Raw genomic sequence first — 24,015 nt, 5'->3', positions numbered from 1 at the left:
TTAATGGATAGTGTAGTACCACGAGAGGACACTATACACAAACCATGCATATCGGCTTTGTCAATGAATGTTTATTCACACCGCGATTATCCTTCTTTAGCTTTGGTAAAGTTACACTCCAATGTGCATTTTACGAATATGTGCTAGTTTTTTTCTCAACATGGCAACGCCGAACTGCTTTTTAAACAGAATACATCCATGCTTTGTAATAAGGTGAATGAAGGCAAGTTCGAAAGGTGGGAATTTACACATGTTGTCAGGTAATCAAATAAAGTTTGACCATGTACTTTTAAACACCACGTCAACATCCCACCGTGTGTTACTTCCTACGACTATTTTATAGAAATTCAGAAAAACGCGCCACGCTAGCTGGTTGTGTCCGCCCAGCTGTTCTCGGGACCCAGCCGCACCGACTTTCCTCCCTTCCCAGAGGCCGTAGCCGACCTTCCTCCCAACCCAGCCCCGCGGCTTTCGCCGAGCTCCCTCCCATCTCGGCTGCCGGGTAGGAGCTTCCTCCCACTCCTAGCCGTAGGACCAGCGGTTCTGCTCCCTCCCGGCGCTGGGATCCGCGGTTCCCCTGCCTCCCGGCCCTACTGTAGCTCCTACCAGACCAGGACCCGCTGCCGGGCACCTCTGAGGCCAGTCGGACTCCGGAGCTCGCCTCGCTCCGGCAGCGGGGCAACAGCCGCGCATGCCGTCTTGGCAAAACTTTTTCCTGCTGCTGGCCAGAGATATGGAAAATGGCCGCTTAGAAGAGTGCAGTTTCCTGCCTGTTCCGCCGCCCTGCCTGACTGCGCTCGTGTGACGGGGAGCAGGGGCTCCGGGTGGGTCAGTAACCCCCAGATATCGCTTCCAAAGAAAGGGGTCCCCCGCCGAAGCTCTCCCTGAAAATGACTCGATGGGTCCCCACCAAGAAAGAAGAAAAATACGGCGTGGGTGAGTAAGAACACCAGTTTATTAGTTTGCTTTTCCGGTTTTTCTTCGCTTTTTTGCATTTTGTTTCTGGGGACTGCTTGCACCTGGTTAGTGGGAGACCAGGCAGTATGTCCCCACGCCCGGGAGGTGCTACCGCCTCCGTCAGGCATCATTCGCATAGAACATATGTCCGGGAGGTTTTGCGCGTGTTTACCATTGAATCCCAGCACTAAAATAAAAGCAGCCTGGGGTTGTGGTTACTCGCCAGGCACTGTCCTCGTATAATCAAACAACATTTGCACTGATTTCTCGATTCAGGAAGTGTCTCTATTTTGTACTATGTTTGGAAACAAAAATCTGGATTACTTTATTTTAAAACGCTGTTCTTCGCATCCCCGAAATGTTGAGAAAAAAGTCAATATTGGTGGTGGGTGTTAGACGAACTTGCCTTAGTAGCTTTTTAGAGCGTACAGATCCCTGGCATGGGCGCACCATGCTCCTTTAAACTCCAGTGACCGGGGCGTGTTTACATTCTCATTCTACAGACATGCACGCTCAGACGCCAGTGTTGTGGGGCTGGCGCACTGTTATTGTACAGCGTGTGTGGGGATGTCTGACAATCCCACAAGCTGCACCTCTCAAAGGAACAAGAGAGACTTGAACATTGCCAGGCATTTAAAAGAAATTCTCGTCCTTGAATTATTGATAGTGCACAATTTAGAGTGATGAATATATGTTGCAAAGTTTGGAGCCACACGTTACAAATTAACATGAAGATGGTATTTGAAAGTGCAATGATCTGATGTCAATATGTACTAAAGGAAGCTAACTGCAAATAAAAACACCTACATCTTTAGCGTTTAATTTAAGCATCACTCAAATCCTCAATTATGCTCTTACTTCTGAGCTTTTAAATCTGTGTTATCATTTTGCAGTTTATTGGTATCTCAAAATCTCCCTTGCCAAGGAAGAATTACTCGGAGCTCTCAATTTTCCAAGGCCCAGGCGTGTGTGGGTCATCCAGGACCTTGCTCTGCATTCTGTGAATTGTAGTCCTGATTTTGTAATGGTCCAAACAGAACAATAAATCCCAGAATACAATGCAAAAAACATTCGCTGGATAAGCTACTTAAGTATCCAGAAAACATGAGCAGGCTGGACTTTGTGCATTTATGCTTCGAGTATTTCCTGTGCTTTCAGGGCAGTTTTTATTTGGCATGACAAGGTACTGAGTAGGAAATGTTTGGTGACATTTGTGGAAAATAAAGCACCCAGTCTTCTGGGATTGAAAAACAGTTATTGAATAACAGTATATGTTGAATTTGACATTGTTCATCCCTCCCGTTCCAAATCAAGGCAGATGGTTTTATGCCGAAAGGGAGTCTTATTACCTTGTCTGCAATTTGTGAAGTGCTTACAGCTTTATCATGTAACACGACTCATGTAAGGTACGTATTTCTCCTCATCCTCCTTCTCCCTGCATTCTCTGCTCCCAAAACACCACCGAGACGAAGTTTGGCTAATAATGCACTTGTGATCTTTCTGAGACTGGAATCAATCCACTACTCATTTTTAGGTCTCGACTATTTTATCACGTAAGTGATAAATAGACGAGCGTATTGAGGGCAAACCAAGCTCTGAAACCACCGGCGGATTACGTCGAGTGCATGTGCTCGTGCCCGCGCTTGCCATTTGCTCCCCGAGCTGCCTGCCTCCGAGAGCTTCACTTCATAGGGACCTGCACCCCGCCCACGCAATGCCGAGAGCCAGCGCTTCCCTCCCGCTTGGCCCTCACTTCTCCTCTCCCCTAATTACATCCCTTACATCCCTGCTTCACAGTAGAAAGGAATGCGCATTTCCCGGCCGCTTTTAATTTCATTTCGCGTCCACATTACTGTGTCCTTCGTTGTCTCTCTTTCTCTCAATCTGTGCCCCCTCATCTCAGCGTCTCCTTCGCCCTCCCCCCACTCACCCTCTCTTCCCACCCTCGCCCGCTCTTCCCACCCTCACCCTATCTCTAATTTTACTTTTAACTTCTCTCTGACCCCTCGTCTCCTCTTCCCGTGCCCCTCGTGAATGTCTGCCTCGCCGCCCCTCTCCAGGCGCTCATGTCTCCCTCGACTCCTCCTTTCTACCATTCTCCCTCTTTCCCTCTGTTTCCCGTCATCTTTTTTCGCACGCATCTCTCTAACCCCCTCCCCCTCATCTTCCCAGAGGTGTCTCTCTCTCCCATGTCTCTTTCTGTTGCCCTCTGTCTCACTCAGCCGTTCTCTCATCCTTCCTGTTTTGCGCGCCCTCCATTTCGTTATGCCCCTCTTTCCCTTATGCCACCTCTCATCTCCGTTATGCCTGCACGTGAGGATACTGACCGCATCAACACGCGCCCTCAGCCTCTTTCCAGCTCGGATTCATGCACAGCGGGGATGGGTGAAATGCCAGCGTCTCCGCTACTGGCAAACGCTGCAGGCCGCATTCCAACACTGTGTCCCCTAATCACTTGCCCCCTTTCCATGTCTCCATCATCCCATCCCCCTGTGTCTGTCTGTCTTTGCCCCTCTTAAACCGTGTTTTTTCTTCCACCGTCCACCTACTTTTTTGTTTCCCTGTGTCTGTCTGTCTTTGCCCCTCTTAAACCGTTTTTTTCTTCCACCGTCCACCTACTTTTTTGTCTCCTTTAGTTTGTGTCCCCTCATCGGTCTCTTGCGCTCTAGTCTCCTCATGTAACATACTAGGTTCTATGGTGATGCGCTCTGACACCTGTGGGTAAAGTCGGCGCTATATAGAAATGCATTCAATAAAATAAAAAAAATGTCTCCCCTCCTCGCTTTCCATCTCTCCGCCCCTTTGTGGTCTGTCTTACCACTTTACTGTGTCTTTCGTTGTCTCTCTTTCTCTCTGACTCTACTGATATCCCTCACCCATTCTGTGCCCCCTCATCTCAGCGTCTCCTTTGCCATCCCCCCACTCACCCTCCCTTCCCACCCTCGCCCTCTCTTCCCACCCTCACCCTATCTCTAATTTTACTTTTAACTTCTCTCTGACCCCTCGTCTCCTCTTCCCGTGCCCCTCGGGCATGTCTGCCTCGCCACCCCTCTCCAGGCGCTCATGTCTCCCTCGACTCCTCCTTTCTACCATCCTCCCTCTTGCCCTCTGTTTCCCGTCATCTTTTCTTGCACGCATCTCTCTAACCCCCCTCCCCCTCATATTCCCAGATGTGTCTCCCCCTCCCATGTCACTTTCTCTTGCCCTCTCTCTCTCAGCCGTTCTCTCATCCTTCCTGTTTGCGCACCCTCCATTTCGTTATGCCCCTCTTTTCCTTATGCCACCTCTCATCTCCGTTATGCCTGCACGTGAGGATACTGACAGCATCAACACGCGCCCTCGGCCTCTTTCCAGCTCGGGGATGGGTGCAATGCCAGTGTCTCCGCTACTGGCAAACGCTGCAGGCCGCATTCCAGTCCATCATTTTTCGCCCACTATGTCACTCGACAGACACCAGCACGTGCACAGCAGCTTTGGAGCTGCCCCGTCCAGCCCCAGCGGGCAGGCCAGGGCTTCTCTGGATGGGAGACAAGCCACTACTGACCATTCCAGCCCATGACAAAGCTATTAATTTCGCTATTTTCAAAACCAACACATAAATAAAATATTTGTCATTTACAAGACCAATAGCTCAAACTTTCCTAATGTGAGACCTATTGCATTGCAAATGCTTGTTTTTACTATTGGTAATGTGTTCCTGGGCTCTGTGACCTCAAACCAAGTTTTTTTGGTATGGATTCAGATCCTTCATTGTGCACTGGCACAGAAGGGTTGACTGGGCCAGGGACGGGAACACAGGAGCACTTTGGAGTCCAGACATTGGGCCTGATTCCGCAAGTGGCATTTATTGATCAGGCTCTCTGCCTCTTTTGTTGCTGCAAGCGATGACTGCCTCTGGCATCAGGATAAACTACAGGAAACTCTAGCCTGGCTGGTGTGAATAGTTTTCTGGCATTTTGTGGGCACCTTTACACGTCAAATGGATTAGATCAAGTGTTTCACCACTTTGTTGACCTCCGGATGTGGCCCTCTATATCTGTCCCTAATGCAACCCCTGCCCAGCACATGCTTTCCAACATGAGATTCACTGCTGGCCGCTACTAATAAACTGGAAGCTTAAACCCCCACTTCCTCTGACTTTGCTGATATTTGCAGCAAGATCAACCTCAAATACCGTGAGACCTGACACGCAAAGATACAGCGAAGCTGTTTTAACAGTTTGAACCATACACCACACTGCTGCAGAAACTCCATAGTCTAAGATCTTTTTGTGATTTGGTTATGTTGGGCATGTGTTTCTCAGTTCTTAATTGAATAGGGGATACTTTCTTCCTTTCCGGCATCCATCTTGAAAAAGGAGAAAATACTGCTCTCCTCCTTTGGATGTAGTTGGCACCTGACTAAACTCCATTCCAAAGTTCCCTTGTACAGCCATGTGGTAGGCAATAGTAAAGAGGTGTTGTGGAATGTCAATGCTGTGGTCCTGCAGGCAATACTAACTCCAATGGCCATAGGCTAATATAGTCTTCCACAGCCTATATATTTTCTTTAGGGGTGTGCAACATTAGTGGCAATTTGCTTTTGTATGATTCAGCAAAATTTCAGGGAAGTTGTGCGTGAAATGTGTCCTCGCAAAAAATGTGATTGTTGCGAGCAGCAGCCACTCGTGTTGTGGCCATTCATGTTATTCTTGTGTGCTGGGGGTAAAATTATATAGGGAACAGCTTGCAATTTGATGTGGTGTAATTACATAATGTCAGGGATTTTGTGTAACAGGCATAATACAAAATCCCTAAAATTACGCTGGCATAATTTAATTTCTGCCCAAACCAACTTTTTGTTATTGGCATATTTGGCATCCATGGCCCTGACTAAATTTAAATTGTGTTAGCGTTGTGCTGTCACACTATTTTTGTATAGAGGACATGAGCACATTGTTTATCAAGTCAATATACATTAAAGATGTGCATATATAATACTTGTATGCGCCAGGGAGACCTTTATGTGACCTAGAATAGTCCAAATGGACACATTTTTAGGAATTTCATAACATTTGAAAGCACTGCTGAAAGCATCAGGTGGTGCAATGCACAGTGTCTTCCTGTCAGCTGCCCTGGCATACATTTTTCTACAAATTAAGCACTGTTCCATGCTAGCTCTATTTTAGGAAACCGTTGAAGATGCACCTCTTTTAAAAAAAAACACAACATCACAGTGTAGTAAAAGTACACTAATGCTCCCACAACGCAGCCACCTCTCCTATTACTCTTTGACTGTATGCTTTCCTTTGATCCTATGCAGCACTCTATTGCCTTCTGGTTAGGTTTCCATAATACAAACACATTATAAATACATACAATCAGAAATATTGATCACCACCACTTTGAGACTCTGACGAAAGAGCTCTTGCAGACTCCAAGTTGCCAGCTCAAGCTGTTTTATATATAACAGGGTGTATCTTCTTTCACCCTACTAGGCTCTTTAGAAAATATGGCATTTTACTACAGTGGTGCACCGTTTTCCCCCTAGGCCTCAAATCATTCTACATTAGGCCAACGCCTTGCTCCTCTCCACAAATGAGAACATTCTCCATGATATAACGATGATTTATTCTGTAGTGCCAGGAGAAAGTATATGTTGCCTGCAGGTGTGGCTCCTTCAACAAACAATGCGTACCTTATAGTGATGCTGACTGAACTTCTGGAAATGTAGTTTGTCATCAGCCTAGTTATACATTTTGTTAGTGAATGTAGGCGTTCCTATCTTCCAGGGCAGTCAAACAGAGGCTAAACATAAGGAGGCGTTACATTGGCCCCTGTTGGGCACCCCCTTTGAAACCATTGAAAGCACACCTACTGGATCCTAGTCAGACCCGTTAGGCCCTGTGTGAATGACGATTGGGCGCTGGGTGGAAGAAAAGATTACGTTCATTGTAACACTGATTTCTGAACTCTGTGCAACCATAATCCTAGACCCTGATTACAAGTTCGAGATTAAATTAGAATCCCATTACAAACAGGAGTTTTTCACAGGTATCAGAATTATGAGTTGCATGATGATTATCACACCCGCACAGTTTTGCCCTGCTGCAATCTGGGCAAAATTTATCAAGAGAAAGGATCCAGACAAAAGGCAAAACATGCATGATTTGGTATGTTTAATAATAATTCTGTTGGATTTTCCTCATTTCCATCTTCATAACTCGAAATAGGAGGCATTTATCAAACATTATTATTTGATTTATTGGTGTAAATTAGAGCAATAGCGGAGAAGTGTGGTGGTCAGTTGTGTATGTGGCAGCTGACAAGAATCAGGACCCTATGCCGCCCCAATTCACTGGCATTCAATTTTTAGGTTTTAAAACCTTCCACGATGAGATGGGATGGTAAAAATGGGGCTATGAACTCACAGGCACAGGTACTTGAGGTTAAAATACAATCCACCTCATAGATCATCCTTTGTTCTGGCCACTCCATCACCAGTCTGAAAAAAAAGCTAAGACGCTAATACAATCTCTAGCTATTATGCTCTATAAAATCTCGATAACCTAATTCCATCAACAAGACAGCGAAACTTGCACCAGTCTTTTAACTGAGTCCACAGAACCTTGTCAGTGCTGCCGCACTGCTGAAAATATCAGAGGCGTGCAGCTGGTTGAAATGCAACTTGCTCGTTTCAAGCACTTTGAGCAGTAGGACGCGGTTGATTGGATCAGATTTTAATAATGCCACTTTTCAGAGTAGGTATAGCTCTTAAAATGTGTAGGAACATCTCCCAGAGTTGGTGAATTGTTAGATTTCCATTAGAAGGCGCTCATAAAAGAGGATTTAGACCTCTTCTGTGAGGATACTGAACAATAAATACCCATCAGGAATGCAGAAGGCGGTGATGGATATCCCCATATAGATTTATAAGGTGCTTGTGGGAATATGCCCCGCCCCTTATAACTGTTTACTTTACACCCTCGAAGAAAAACGCTATGAAATGCTTGAGGCAGAAAAAGATCTATGCACAAGTAGTAACGTTTTACTGTTTCAATAAACATGGCAGTGTTGTAGAACCTACCTGGCTAGTCAAGCATGATTTTTCTACTTTATTGAATTATTCTGTCTTGCAGGCTGTGCTTAGTCTGTAGAGAATCGTCCAAGGGGCCTGTTTGTTTAGTATGTGTCACCCCCCTGGTTCTGGCTTCTGAAGCACTTGCAGTGTTAATATTCTAATGGCGATTTAAGGTTGTTCCATTGTTTCGTTGTTCCTGTGTTGTTGAATTGTATCCATTCTGTATAATACGTAGGGCAGAAAGCTACAAAGAAACACGCCCTTGACTCCCGGTTGTGTGTCTGGCCCCACTTAAGCATAGCTAGTAGAACATGCGAACTTCACAGAGAAACATGTTTTTGGCGCCTTGAATTTAAATGTATAGATTATGGGGAAGATAGGTGAGACAGTTTAATGCATTTAGATCTTTGTAATTTATCGTATTCTACAGGAATAGATCTTTTTTTAAAGTTGGAAGATATTACACCATTGCTGTGTCATACTGTGAAGGAGCTGGTTGCAAGCCAGGTTTTTCCCCTGTGTCAGTCATGGGAGCCCTGGAGAATGCACTCACGGGAACAGAAACAATGGGCGGGGACAACTCCACTGCCGCCAGTTGGAGGAGGTAGCACTGTGAGAGGGGTTTTGCAGAATATAAATAAAGGGCAAACGTCCTGGTTATTATGCTACCTATTCCTTTTGCCACCCATGAACGTTTTTTACTTTTCTTGATATTGCGACGGCTGTTTTTAATTTACACTTGAGTCTCCGCGGGCTCAGTCAGAGAGAGGGCGCACCCCTGTCGGTCTGGGGACCCTGTGGTCCTGTCTCCGGCAGCCTTCTGACGCACACTCTTCCCCCTTCATAATAGCAGACCTTTGTTTTCAGGGAGAGCTGCTAACTTCTCAGAGTTGCGGCCTTTGCTCGGTGCTAAATAATTCACATTTCGTGGGTGAGTTTACCAGTGAGCGGGTGAATGTTTACACCAGAAGTAATTTGAACGCATGCTTGAGGGGCGTGTTTGCAAATTGCGGCGACGCCATGCTGATGACAGAGAGTAGAATGCGCGCCATGAAATTATTGTACATAACTGTTAACGTTTGGTTGTGAGTAGCTCACAGTCAAAGTTTAAACAGCGAAACATGATTATCTTGAAATCTAACGAACTTCTGCGAGACAAAATCAAGACAAATACACGACACGTGCCTTGTGAAGTCGTAGCAGGCTTGTAGACAGCTCAAGAAAGGAGGGCCATAGCACAAACCCAAATGAGCATCGTTAGGAGGAATGGGTTGAACGGTGATTACAATGGCATTGAAATTAGTGTGACGTGTATTCTGGTCACTGAAGGCGCTCACAGCCCTCTTTCCTAGGCTGGCGAGTGGTCCTCTCCTTTTAATCAAGAACCACGGTTAGCATGAACAAAATGTTACAAACCACAGAAGTTTCAAGGTTGCTCTAATAGATAGTCACTTTGAATATGCCGGCACTGTTACAAACGGAATCGTAGATAAACAAGGTGTTACCATCTCTCTCCTACAGCAATGGTCGTCATTTAATCCTTTCAGAGGCAATTTAGTTCCACAGCTTGTGGCGCCGCCCTTGCATAATATTAATGTAGCATCAGTTCTTAAGGGTGGTGCCGGCACGCATTCCCTAATCAGATTCTTTTGTATACCACCCTCTGAGATTGGTTAAAATGTATCTGCTTTAAACCTTTTTATAAACAAAGTTTATTTTTACAACAATAAAAATCAGATCTTAAGCCACCATTCCCTTTCAATGTGACTAAAATGGCTCAGATTCACAGAATGGCTTTATTTTTGTGATTTTTTATTTTTTTGTCCAGGTTTTCGTTTTTCCTTCATAAGTAGACCAATTGAGCAAAAGAGAGTTTGTGTCTGGCTGGGTTAGATTTACAGCAGTTCCGTGGAAATCCTGGTTCATGTCAAGTTGAGCTTATTGACGTAATTACGTTTTTGGATTCGTACATGAGTCCACAGAGTACAGCACTGTTCCCCTGACAGTTTGTCTTCTTTACATTAAATTTTACACTGCGTCATCCCTGTAGATTTTACTTTCCACCTGTATAGGTTTTGCACTAAGGCATTTCCATGGCAAATTTAGCATCATCATTTATTGGTGCAGTAAGTAATAGAACTCCGGGAATGGAGTCGCTAAATACCTCATAAATGTTACATTTGCGTTGATATAAGTGACCGTTTGATCAGCAATACAGAAACATTGACATTTTATACTTAAGGAACAGTCAAACAGGGAAGAAAAGTATTTTTTGACAAGTGTCGGGACTACAAAGTGCACTCTGAATAGATTTAAGAACCATCTGACAAGAATCATATATCTTTGGTTCTGCACTTAAAAGACCTGTTTGAGGAGTGATGGAGCTTTACTAGTATTTACAATAAGCACTGGCAAAACCAATATGCCTAGTTTGTAAAATACAGTTATTGCCTTTGCCAATGATGGTTTACACTGAAATAACCTAATGGTAAAATGGCTGTCACTGCATCAGAATACCTGGGCACAAATGCACCATGAATGATGCATTTGCATGCATGCATGCAGGCACTTAGGTGGCCAGCTTGAATGGGGTTTACTATTAAAGAAATGCCATTTCAAGGTGGCTGCTAAAGCATATGCATGCTTTGTGACCTGTGGCAGACATTTTTAATTTATAAATGCAAGATGACTGATAGGCATTTTAGTAGAGAAATTAAAAGTGAAAAAGAAAGTGCGCAGCAGAACAAAAAAAGAAGTGCGGGTCAGGATGCACTTTATAGTTACCATTTCCTTGTTAATAATATATAATTCAATTAAAAAATTCTTTATTTCGGCCTTTATGGCCATAAAAGCACAGACAAAGGAATACAGCACAGTTTATACATATAAATCTTACAAAGATAAAGTGCGCGTGCATAATAAAAATAGAAGAAATTGTGGATGGGCGTATCAGGGAGTGACAGAGCAAGATGGGTAGCAGTGAATGAGCAGACTATTTATTGGGTATGGTAGTGAATAGAGACTGGAGAGTGCTGGGATAGATGGAGCAACTAGTGGGGAAGAGATGAAGAAAAACACACAAAAGGTGATGGGACAATGTTTGCAGTAAGTCTTACAGCTGGCAATTTCTTAAGGTAGCATTCCAACCCATCATTTGGTTGCCCACCATGCCACCCCCTATATAATTTGAATTGAAAATAGGTATAATCTGCAAATAGCCAAAGCTGTCTGTAGCTGTGACCTAAACAGTACATACAAGTTTTGTCGAGTCATCAGTTTTTAACCTAAGGCCACTTTTGCAAGGACCAAAGTCTCTGAGGTCTTTAGCATGCCTTTCCTGTGTATGTTTGTGATGAGGAGATGTAATTTAAGTGCAGAACAGCTGGTGTCAGGAAAAGCTGTTTGCCAAGTTGTATTCCCTCCTTCCACTCGTTGTGTCTGTTAATAGATGGACATGTACACATATCACTTATAGTCTTACTCACTATATCCAGGAGATGGATTTCTCTCTGAGATGTAACTTTTACAAATGTAGCCTTGCTCAGTACACTGTTGCCAGGAGCTGAAGATCTAGAAGAGTTTCCCCATAAGAGACTAAGACTTCACCACAACTTAATACTGAGAATGACAGCTAGTTAATGTTTCCAATCCACAGTAATCTCAGGGAAGCAGCTTCCTTGTTTTTGTGGCAGAACGGAAAATAAATCAAATGCCTTATTGTATTTTCCATCGTCAGAGAAGAGTGCCAAGAGGCTGTAGAAGCTGCTATTTATTCTGGATCGTTCATTAATTCAAAAGGGTTAAGGAATGTGGTCAGATGTAAAATGTGCCAATGCTCTTATTTAGGATGACCGTGAACTTTTACTATCACTGGTCTTGTTTGCAAAATTATCTTGAGCAATTACCTTTGCTATGATCGGACTTTTTAGGTACGGCATTAGCTAAGACCTTTTGATTTTCCTAAAATTATATCTATAACATACTTGCTTGATAGGGGCTTTCAGCCAGTTGTCTGCATCTAATGATCTGATGGTGTCATTCACATTTTATTTCCACCCACTACAACATACATCATGGGGCAGTGAGTCAGCCCACTTTAGACACTGGCTAGCTACAATGTGAGTCAGGGCATTTTTCCCTTTCACAAAGAGCACATCCGCACACACAGTAATTCCCCTCCATGCTAGGGACTACTATGGCAACGTGCTTTTGGAGACCAAAAATATTCTTGCTTGTAGCTAATTTCAGTTTTTTTGTTTTTACACTGATTAAAGGCTGTAATGGCATACTCAAATGCAATGTTTGCAAAACCATGACAATACAAAACAAGCATTGGCAAAGCCAGAAGACTAGCAGCCAAAGCTAGACCTATGAACTTTGACAGGGATTAGTGTCTAGTGCTGTTTTGCATTAAGGTTATTTCAAAAAGGAATTATGTTAACTTTAATTGCTGATTCAGCACCCTCACAATTGTCTACAATAACTATTAAACAGCGCCAGTTCAGTGAGAGAACCAACTTCCTTATCTCTGAGGTGGGCAGGGCCCTCTATTCCACACCATTGAATTCAGATCATATTCATATCAGATTGTTACATCCTCAACTCCAACATCTCAAAAGTTTTGGAAATTGTGAATTATCTGTATGTGGAGGACATTCAGTGACAATACCAGCTCCTAGTTGAAGGCAATAAACATCCGTTTGCACATTGTTTTTTTTCCTCTCCGCAGACAAAGGCCACCAGATCCAACTTTATCATTGATCTGCCGCCGATAACTTATAGCTACCTACTAATAGCTTATAGCTACTGCCAAGGTACAAGGGATAATGCACCCTTTCTTAGCTAAATCAAAAATTCATCAATCTGTCTGACTCGTCAACCAAAGTGGGCCCAAATTGGGGTGTGGAGGGGCAGACATACCACGGACAAGCTTGTTGGTGTGCAAAAGGCCGCTTTATTTGAAACAGGTGCACCATACAAATACATACCCTTGGCCTGTGCCGAACAAAACTAATCCTCACTAAATATGTACTTCCTAACATACCCCGCTCCCCCACCCCTAACATTGGATCCCCCTGCAACAGTTATAAACACCAACTTTTGATATCCAACTGTCCTACCTACCTAACTTTATAACTTCTTATATCTACCCAAATGTAAACCCAGACCACATAACTCCCCCCTGCACTTTTAGGAAAAAACACGCCAACACAGAGGACTACCGAAAAAACACACCAGCACCCGTTCCAGCGACGAAACCCCATACAAATGAACCCCCTGATGCACCTGGTCTCAACAATACCACCTCGTATAAAAAAAACCCTCTCCTACCCAATCCTACCCCCATGAAGCAAACCCCCCTATGATGGGAAAACAAAAAAGGAGTGGGAGGGCGGGAAACCGATAAAACCCCCCAGGACACCTGCAGCCGGCTGCTGGGACACTACCAAAATATGGTGGGTAGTATTACAAAATGTCCGGCTAAATATGACACCAGCCCAACGGTAGCCCACAACCAGCCCAAAGAAGCCCAGCTGAGGTGCTGGGCTGCCCCCCCCCCCCCTGGGCCAAAATCCACCGCCGCCCCACCCAAAGCCTATTGGGCCCAAATTGGGGTGGGGAGGGGCAGACATACCACAGACCTGCTTGTTGGTGTGCAAAAGGCTGCTTTATTGGAAACAGGTGCACCTTACAAATACATACCCTTGGCCTGTGCTGAACAAAACTAATCCTCACTAAATATGTACTTCCTAACATACCCCGCTCCCCCACCCCTAAAATTGGATCCCCCCTGCAACAGTTTTAAACACCAACTTGTAATTTCCAACTGTCCTACCTACCTAACTATATAACTTCTTATATCTACCCAACTGTAAACCCAGACCTCAAAACTCCCCCCTGCACTTTTAGGAAAAAACACGCCACTCGAAAGTCGTCCTAACTGCTTTTGACCCCCCCTAGGCATCCTGATTCTTGGGATATCGGCACACTCCTATGGCCCTATCCAGCACCTCTTTCAACTTCACAATTTACAACTCCATCCCATACCGAGATAGGTGTACCCCGTCCTCTTGAAAACAGTACACTGCCCCATATCGTAACTCCGGATGTTCCATCCTACCCAGGCCTTCCTTCTTGCAAAAAAACCTGATCTCCCTGTTAATTTTCATGCGCCCCTTATCTATGGCCACCGGCCGTTCCGCTCCTCTCCATATCCTCCTCAGTACCAATTCAGACCATATAACATGGCAGTTCGACCACTGGCGCTGCACTTACAACAAATCCCTCTTCATCTGCTTAACTAAAGCCAAACCCTTGCACTGTACCAAATCATTCACCCCTAGGTGTATAATCAGCACATCCGGACACACTCCCCTCTTGACCTCCTTACTCAACGCTGGCAACAGCTCATGCCACCGCATATCCCCTTTTCCCTGCCATTGACACACAAACAACCCTGGGTCGCATCCGAGATTCAAACACCGTTCCTTGTCCCATTCTGCACGTTCCGCCCTTTTCACAAAGGAATGACCCACAATGAGGATAGACAGTACAGCCTCCGCCAGTCCCATATGTGAGCCACAAGAAAACGACGCCAGCAAGCACGGTCCTCCAACCCCCTTCCCCGCAGCCTAATATGTCTTATAGCAGTCAGACTTCCAACGCCCTAAGCACATGAGTTCCTCCCGCCCCCAACCCTGCCATGCTGCATCCGTCGCCGCCCCAATGCGGAATGAGTGTGTTCCAAAAACCCTTGGGTCCTCACCCATGGCACATAGTGTGTGCCGCAGGACCCCTAACAACTGAGACGCTGTCACCCTGCTATGGTCCCCCCGACAGAAAACCGCGCCAGACCCCCCTGTCTGCACCGCCAACAACCTGCCCCACACCACCGGGCACACCGCACGTGACTCCACGGGACCCAGCACAAGCCACGTCCCCCACCCCCGTTGGTCGGTCTTAGAATGTCGCAATCTCACCACCACCTCCCGGGTCCGCAAGTCCACGTCCCCCCACAGGATCCCGGGCACCCCTTTGATCCCCACCAGCTCCGAGACTCGAAACGTTCCAAAATACATCCAGGACATGAGCGTGGAAAAAAGAACAGTCTATTCACGATTGCAGCAGATGGACAGCAGAACCCGAATCAATGCGCCAAGCAGACACCCCGTAATAGTCAGGCGGCGACACACTTCTCCCACGCCCAACCTTCCAGTAAACGCGCCCCCAGTTCCCCCGCAGACGGTGCATACCCCCACCACAATTTCCCCATGAAGGCGATAGCCACCAATTTACCAGCAATCGTCACTTTCGACATCCCCTTTCCATCATTCGCAGCATAAACTGCACCACCTGCTCGCACTGCTGCCAGCGATCGTCCTGCCGCACCGCCCCACCATCTTGGAATCCCCACCATGCCTGTTTGTTCGCTTTCCAGGTAGAAACCGCCACTGACGCTCTTACCAGCTGTACGACCCGGTTTCTCCCACATGCCACAGCCCCAGCGGCACCGGCGTCTTGCGTTTGTCCGCCTCCGATGCTAGCCCATGGAACCTCTGCCACTGTGAACGAGACAAAGCATCCGCAATGTCATTGTCCATCCCGGGAACATGCCGAGCTTGAAACAAAATATCATGCTCCAAACACTTCATAATAAACACCCTCATCAATTGAGCACCTGCGGATCCCTGGCAGACTGTCTGTTAACGACCTGTACTACCGCCATGTTGTCCACCTTGAAAATCACCCGCTTATGCGCCAACTCCGTCGCCGCTACCACTAGGGAGAAGAGCTCCAAGAAAGCAATACTCCGTCCCCCGCTTTGCCAATGAGACGGCCATTCCTCCGCACACCAACGCCCCTGCCAATACAAACCCAAACCGCCCACCCCCGCCGCATCCTACGAAATGGTGACATCCCATTCCCAGTCCTCCGGGGGCGCCATGGGCACCCACATGTGCAGGTCCTCTTTTGTCCCCGCTGACAAGCGGAGGTGATGGTGCGGCAACGTGAGTCCGGACAGCGCCATACCCAACCGCCTGCAAAATATCCGGCCTGCCCGAACAACGCGACAGGCGAAATTCAGATGCCCCAACAAAACCTTGACCTCCCGTACCGTCACCTTCCGCTTCCTCAACATGCCATCCAAAATGCCACCATAAGCACCTTCTTGTCCTCCAGCAGGCGCGCTTAGTAATGCAGGCCCCACCTGCAACAGGAAAGCCCACAAGACACCAACCCAGCCCATAACCACAGGCCTAACACCACGCCACAGTCACAGGCCCCACCAGCTAAACCGATAAAACCCCCCAGGACACCTGCAGCCGGCTGCTGGGACATTACCACCAAAATGGTGGGTAGTATTACAAAATGTCCGGCTAAATATGACACCAGCCCAAAGGAGCCCAACCAGCCCAGCTGAGGTGCTGGTCGTCCGCCCCTCCCAAAGCCCTATTCTAAACTCTTCTAAAAAGGCCTTTTACATTACATGTATGTCCAATAAACTATTGTCTCCTTATCAAGTCTCCTTGGTTGTCTAAACTTCTAGAAAATACAGTATTCAGCCAGCTTCAGCAGACACTTGAAATCCTTCCTTCTCTTGAAAATGCAAAAAACACAGTTGATGGACAGAATGCAGAACAATGTCTTACATTCAACCCAATACAAAGATCTGGGCCTAAATCCATCGTTTTTTTGCACTCCACACCACCCTAGGTCAGCCAATGGGTATATGCAAATCAGCCTTGACCCTGTGCCTCATGGGAACAGTCCAGCCCGAACTACCAAGCCATGTCTTTCCCAGACTGGAATCAAGCACCCAAAGACCGGTTTCTGGCTATCAGCCTTCTTCAGCCTGGATAGCTTGACTCTAGTGATGTGGAGAGCCTGGGACTCACGTCTGAGCATACCCAGCCCACACTGGGTGAAAATTGCAAAAAACACGGTTGATGGACAGAATGCAGAACAATGTCTTTCATTCACCCCAGTACAAAGATCTGGGCCTAAATCCATCGTTTTTTTTGCACTCCACACCACCCTAGGTCAGACAATGGCTATATGCAAATCAGCCTTGACCCTGTGCCTCATGGGAACAGTCCAGCCCAAACTCCAAGCCATGTCTTTCCCAGACCGGAATCAAGCATCCAAGGACCGGTTTCTGGCTATCGGCCTTCTTCAGCCTGGATAGCTTGACTCCAGTGATGTGGAGAGCCTGGGACTCACGTCTGAGCATACCCAGCCCACTCGGGGTGAAAATGTGCAATTGATTTATCCTTGTAGTTGCCTGTTCAGATACTTTCTTGCCCATATAGAATTATATGTGCTATTATTATTATTCCCACCTGAATTGGGTAATAAGTGGCTCTTTTCTAAACCTCTTCGGAACCTCCGCTGTTGAAGCATACTGGGAATGCATTTGATTGTTACTTTCCTAAGAAAATATGCATAGATGTTTTATTGAGAATTTAAATATTAATAATTCTTGGGTGTTGAGGGTGGATTTGATTAACACTTTTGACAGGAATCCATGGCCTGTATTGTAAATGGCTCAATGAGTGATGCTCATTGCCTTGAATTGTTTAACATAAGCATGTAAGATTTCAGACTTACCTGGTGCAGCTTGAAGGCAGGCTACTACTAGCCTCCGGGCATACGTTCATTTCTGCATTAGAACTCAAGAGCAAGAGCGGTGAGTGTCGCACTAGTAAAGATTGTCTCAAGGGTTGGGGGGGAGAGACTGGCACTACAAACAGACGATAAAACACCTTGGACCAAGAAACCGAGAGATGTGGCGAGGCTGGAAACAGTAATGCTGACAGAACAGGAAAACACGTGAAAACTGTAGTGTAAGCACTGGAGTAGTAACAACTGTTGTAGCCAAATGCCAGCTTATGCACAAGGTAGGTCTATATATCACTATGCTGCTATTGTCCTGTAAGTGCTACTGCTTATGGCTCTTTCTTGTGTGGCTGATGTAGCATAACAGATATGATTGCACTTCGGTCTTTTTAAGTAAGTCCTTATTTTCCATTGCCCTCTTTACGATCTTCTCCATGTTTGATGTCTTTGACTTCTTTTCTGATATCCTGAACCAGGTGACCTGCCACATATGTCTTTTATTGACTGTTTAGAGATTGCTCTTTGTATTGATGTTTTTGGCATTTTAGGTTTGTGGGATGGCTCTTTGTGGCTGAGAACGTGATTATAATTCCTCTGGCTAAGATCTTGTAGGTCTCCAGGTCGTGCTGTGGTTCCAAGGGTGCTCCAGGATAGGTAGGAAGATGGTGGCAGTTCTACTTCCAAAATATGTTTGCACGTCAGGATAGTGGTTCTTGTTCAGTTTTCTGATGGCAACAAACTGTTGTATTTTCTGATAGAGGAAGGGAGTGGGGTTGTCAATGGCCAGTTTATGTGCTTTATGCACTATTTATTAGCTTATGCACTTTATGTATGATTTCATTTTTTTTCTAGTTTTGGACTTCTGAAAAGTTAGTGGTTGTTGTTTTTCATTTAGCAAAGATCAATGGGATGATAAGTTCCCTGATGCTTTTGGTCCGGATGAGGATGATAATCCCATTCAGATCTGTTAAATGCTTATATTTGCCATGCATTTCCATATTGGTAGATGGATTTTCTTTATTATTTTTAGCAATTGACATTTTTTATGGTGTGCCTTTTTGTTTCTTTTGCAATTTCTGAATTTTTCAAGAGGCAATCTATGCATTTATGTATTTTCCTTAAATTATCTGTGTTCCAGTACATTTCAAGCTGTCACTAATATTTTTTTTCTGTTCATCAAATGTAAAAGTATCAACTGCGTTGATTATAATCCCCAGTTCAGTATACGTTTTGTGCATAAACCTGGCACTTAATATACATTTGTATGGCTCTCATTTGATTGTGACCAATTGGTGCATCTTGGTCACAGATTTGAATCCAGGCAGGATCACCAAGCTTTCCTACCTCCCAAGTTTGTTAAAATGACTACATTCAGATTGACTAAAAACATGTTATTTGGCACCAAGAAACCACTTGGAGTGAAAGTGTGCTTTACAGATACATATTATGTTAAGTCCTATTGCAAACAAGTAAACATTTGCAATGTGATCTGGGTATGTTCCCATAATAAATATTGCAAAATGCTGACCACACTAGAGCAATACAATATCCGCTAACCTTGAATTTTGCTTCAGTACTGGAGCATGTTGCTTTAGATTGTTTTCCTTCCTTGCTTAGATGGAAAATGCACCTCATTCATCCCCAAACGTAGGTGTGAATGTGATGTTATCCCAGTTGGTGAGTTCAGTGCACTAGGGAGTGTCAGAATTAGCAAAACCTTCTGTTCACATGCATGTTATGATTTCTATTTTTGGGCGTGTGGAACTATAGCTTACATCTGTCACTAACACTCAAAATCGATTTATGTTGACTCGTTTTAGGTTTAACCTGTTGCACTGGTTTTTAGCAAATCCTTTTGGGTAACATAAAGTCAATAACCTAAGAAGAGAGACAGTTTACTCAAGCTAGAGCTGCTTTGATTTTTCTACAAATGTTATCCGATGAATTTGTCTGTTTAATATTGCTAGATTTTTAAAGGCCACTGTTTGACTCAGAAGGGTTTGATTTGTATTTGGAGCCTATTGTTTGCTTGTATCTTTACCCTGATGATATTTATTATGGGTATTGCACCCTCGAATTTATATATTTTATTTTTTATATTTGGGAACTTTTATCACTCACCTGTTCTTTATTGTATCAAGATCAATTTCTCCTGAGGTTGTTCATTACTTGTATGACATTGTCTTGAATCTTTTTATTCAATTTTATGTCTGTATCTTTTATGTTTTTTATTAACGAAATCAATATCATTTTAACTGACTGAGTGCAGATCAATAAACGAGGATGCCTGATATAAAGCAAATGGTGATCTTCGGCTGGATGCAGGTCGTTTAGAGAACCACATGCTAATCAAGTATTTATTACTAAGCCACTGTCTAAGCTAATAAACAAGGCCTGGTGATCCAAGGCAATAATTCAAAATTCTAAAAACCTTTCTAATACAAAAGCACTATAAAAGTTAACTCAAAATATGTGATGCACTGCTTGTGAAGCACTGTGCTCCGAGATTTTCTTGCAGAATAGACTGATCTCTGTGCCATTTTGTAAACAGTATTTTACGTTCACGTGTGAGCTGCACAGATGGAGGTGTTCTAAAATATCACTTGATTGCCCTGCTTCAGTTCTTTCATTAGTGAATTTGGGCGGGGAAATTCGATATCACTAGTCTTGAACTCTGGAGCAGCTGTCGTGTCCATTATTGTATTTACAAAGAGTGCATTATTCATTCAGTATTGGGTTTGGAAGGAGAAGCCTAAATGAATCCCCTGTGATGATGATTCCAATTTTTATTCTTAGACCTCTTTCGGCCACCTTAGTCTGTGTGTTAACCTGGCATATTGTTCAGTGATCTTGGTGAACATAAGTACAATCAGAACAGGTGGTTGAATACTGAATCATGAAAAAGGAAAGACTGGATATCATTGTGATCGCATGTGAACGCTTCACTTTTCCCAATGGCGAGTGGCATGGACTATTCATAAAATTATTCGGAAAGGGGAACTACCAAGGTGTTCGCTGGTTGCAGTAACTGGTCACAGACTGGATAAAGTGAAGCATCTGTTGCTATGCATAGCACTTTCAGGCTAACCACTGCCTGTTGCTTCCCCACTCAATTATTTTCTCCCCCCACCTGCTCCACCCTGCTCCTCTATTGGGCCCCCAAATTGTGGTCCTTTAAGAAAATATTTTCCATATTTTTTGTGATCCTGGCACGTTTGCTGCCAGTCTGCTGGTGCTCAGTTTTCACAAAGCTCTTTCTTACACTTTTAAATTCAACTGCCATCTGCGAAGGCTAAAAAAAAAAGTATTATTTTTGGCCAATGCTGTATAACATCTAAAAAAATAATTTTATTTTGCTAATGCGGAACCGCATCAATAGGAAGAATTGGTAAAGGCAAGAAGTTGAGAAGTTGCAACCTTTTTCAATGCTTTTTTAGGTCTCGCCTGACGCTGTCTGGCGAGACATTTAGTGAGGGCTCAAAAAATGTTGCCATGGCCAGCCTAGAGCTACAGTGCATGTGCATGGGCGCGCAATGAGGAGCCGAGGCGGCAAATGGCAAACCTCGTCATACTCATTAAGCGCCTGAGAACCCTTTCGCCCGCGATCACTTTAGCAGCCCCCCTTTGATGTTCGCCTGCGATCACTTTCGCGGCGCCCCTTTAATGTTCTCATTCAAAGAACATCAAACATCAAGTTGTGTTAATTCTTTGCTGCTGACCGTTTGACTTACAACTTGTTTTCTCTTCCCACAAACTCGATGTTTGTGTTCCTTTATTTTGAGATGCTTTTAGTATTACTGTCACACACAACCACACATACACACAACCACACACACACCCACAACCACACACACAACCACACACACACGACCAGACACACACAACCACACACACAACCACACCCCCACACACAAACACACACACAACCACAAACACAACCACAACCAAACACACAACCACAAGCACACACACAACCACACACGCACAACCATGCACACACACACACACACCTCACAACCACACACAACCACACCACACACCCAACCACACACACAACACACACAACCAACCACACACAACCACTCATACAGCCACATACACACAACCACATACACACAACCACACACACACAAGCACACACACACACAACCACACACACACACACAACCACACACACAACCACACACACAACCACACACACACCCACAACCACACACACAACCACACACACACCCACACACACAACCACAAACACAACTACAACCACAACTACAAACACAACCACAAACACAACCACAAACACAACCACCAACAACCACCAACAACCACACACAACCACACACAACCACACACAACCACACACACAACCACCCACACAACCACACACACCCACACACACAACCACAAACACACACAACCACACACAACCACACACAACCACACACAACCACGCACACAACCACACACAACCACGCACACAACCACGCACACAACCACGCACACAACCACGCACACAACCACACACACAACTACACCCACACACACAACCACACACAACCACACACACTCATACAACCACACACAACCACACACACACGCACACAACCACAACCACACACACAACCAACCACACATACAACTACATACACACAACCATAACCACACACAACCACGCATACACACACAACCAACCACACACACCACACATACAACTACATACACACAACCATAACCACACACAACCACGCATACACACACACCCACAACCACACCCACACACACAACCACAACAACAACACACACAACCACCACACACAACCACACACACGCCCACAACCACATCCACACACACAACCACATGCACACAACCCCACACAACCACACACACAACCACACCGTCAGTGCACACTTTCACCAGACACACAACACCATCAGTCGTCAGTGCACGCTTTCACCGGGCACAAACGCCACCAGTCATCAGTTTAATCCTCCCGTTTTGCATCTTATTTAATTTATTTTACATTTTCCCCGCTTTTAATCTGAGTGCTCGCGCTCTTCCCCGCCCACTTACCCACATTGTAACTTTGGTGAAATCACCGCCGCTTGAGCGGGTCCGACTCCGGCGATTGCCATTATTTGCACGCCATCTTGGGAGCGAGGGGGCCATTCTTGGGGGCCATTTCCAAGCGTTCTAGCGCTCTGGAGAAGCGGGATACGCCTACTTAAGGCGCTCCTCTTGGAGCGCAGCGGGTGCGCCTTCCTTGTGCCTGAGTCGTGCCAGAGTCCTGCCCGTCTGCGCCCGTCAGTGCTAAGGAATCGCGGGTCGTGGCAGGGCTCCTGGCTTTAGCTTTCTTGGCATGTCGGCATCTATGATTACTTACCTAAGGGAGGATCTCTTGTCCATTCGAGATCGGTTTCCTAATCGTGCCCACCCTCCTGTGGGTCCGTTATGTGGTCCTTACCGTTGTATGTGTGGAGGTTGGTCTTTGGACACCCCTGCTCATATTCGATCGTTGGAGCTGCCAGCGTCTCACAAAACCACGGTAGGATTGCGTGATCTTAGCGTATGGAATCTAAACGTTAGATCACTGGTTAAACATCATCTGGAGGTCTATGACCTCATCACGGACGACTCACCTGACTTGTTTTTCTTGACTGAAACTTGGCTACAGGATACGGAGACTTCTATCCTTAACCTGGCTTTCCCCCCTGAATATTCCATCTACACGCTTAACCGAGCTACTAGGGGGGGGAGGCATTGCGATGGCCACCAAGTCATGTTATCCGTGCGAGTGGAAGGTTTTACAACTCCCAGGATGTGAGAGTGCACTTTTTAAAGTCTCGATCAGCCATCACTTTACCTTCTCTGGCATGTTGATATACCGCCCACCAGGTTGCGATTCTGCTTTTAGGGCAGCACTCCTGGACGTAATTAGCACAGAGGCACTAGGATGTGCTAATTTTAATATTCTTAGAGACCTTAATCTCCACTTTGACTGCCCGACTTCCCCTTCTGTCAGCAGTATTTTGGCTGATTTAGAGGCCTTGCAACTCACCCAGTTGGGCACATCTCCTACACACAGGGGCGGGCATACTATTGATCCTTTTTTTACTAACTTAGAGGGAGCTAGAGCCCTATCCCCTATTCAGATCGCTTGGTCTGACCACATGCTGGTGAAAATGCTATGCCCCATACACGAGCCTCCTCTGATACCTAAGGATAGAATGGTACTTAGACGTCATTGGAATAAACTGAAATTGGAGGATTTTTACCATCTGCTGAAAGAGGCTCCGTTGGGCCCCTTCACTGATGTCGAAAGCGGGTATGATCTTTTTTGTGAGTGGATCACCCACGCTCTTGATTCTCTGATTCCCCTGGTA

At 45.3% G+C, this 24,015-nt stretch overlaps 1 protein-coding gene across 1 annotated transcript in view; it reads left to right on the top strand.

Moving 5' to 3' along the window:
* Nucleotides 1-334: 334 nt before the first annotated feature.
* DOCK1 (dedicator of cytokinesis 1) overlaps nucleotides 335-24,015 on the top strand; it is a 1,358,032-nt gene continuing 1,334,351 nt past the window's right edge. The window contains exon 1 of the mRNA XM_086922569.1: nucleotides 335-936. Within this exon, the coding sequence (XP_086778695.1) occupies nucleotides 891-936 (46 nt within the window). The 5' untranslated portion in view covers nucleotides 335-890. The remainder of the gene's footprint in view (nucleotides 937-24,015) is intronic.

Source organism: Lissotriton vulgaris, chromosome 5 (assembly GCF_964263255.1).
Source record: "Lissotriton vulgaris chromosome 5, aLisVul1.2, whole genome shotgun sequence".
NCBI lineage: Eukaryota > Metazoa > Chordata > Amphibia > Caudata > Salamandridae > Lissotriton > Lissotriton vulgaris.
Note: the sequence above shows the minus strand (reverse complement) of the source record. Positions and strands in the feature narration are given on the sequence as shown.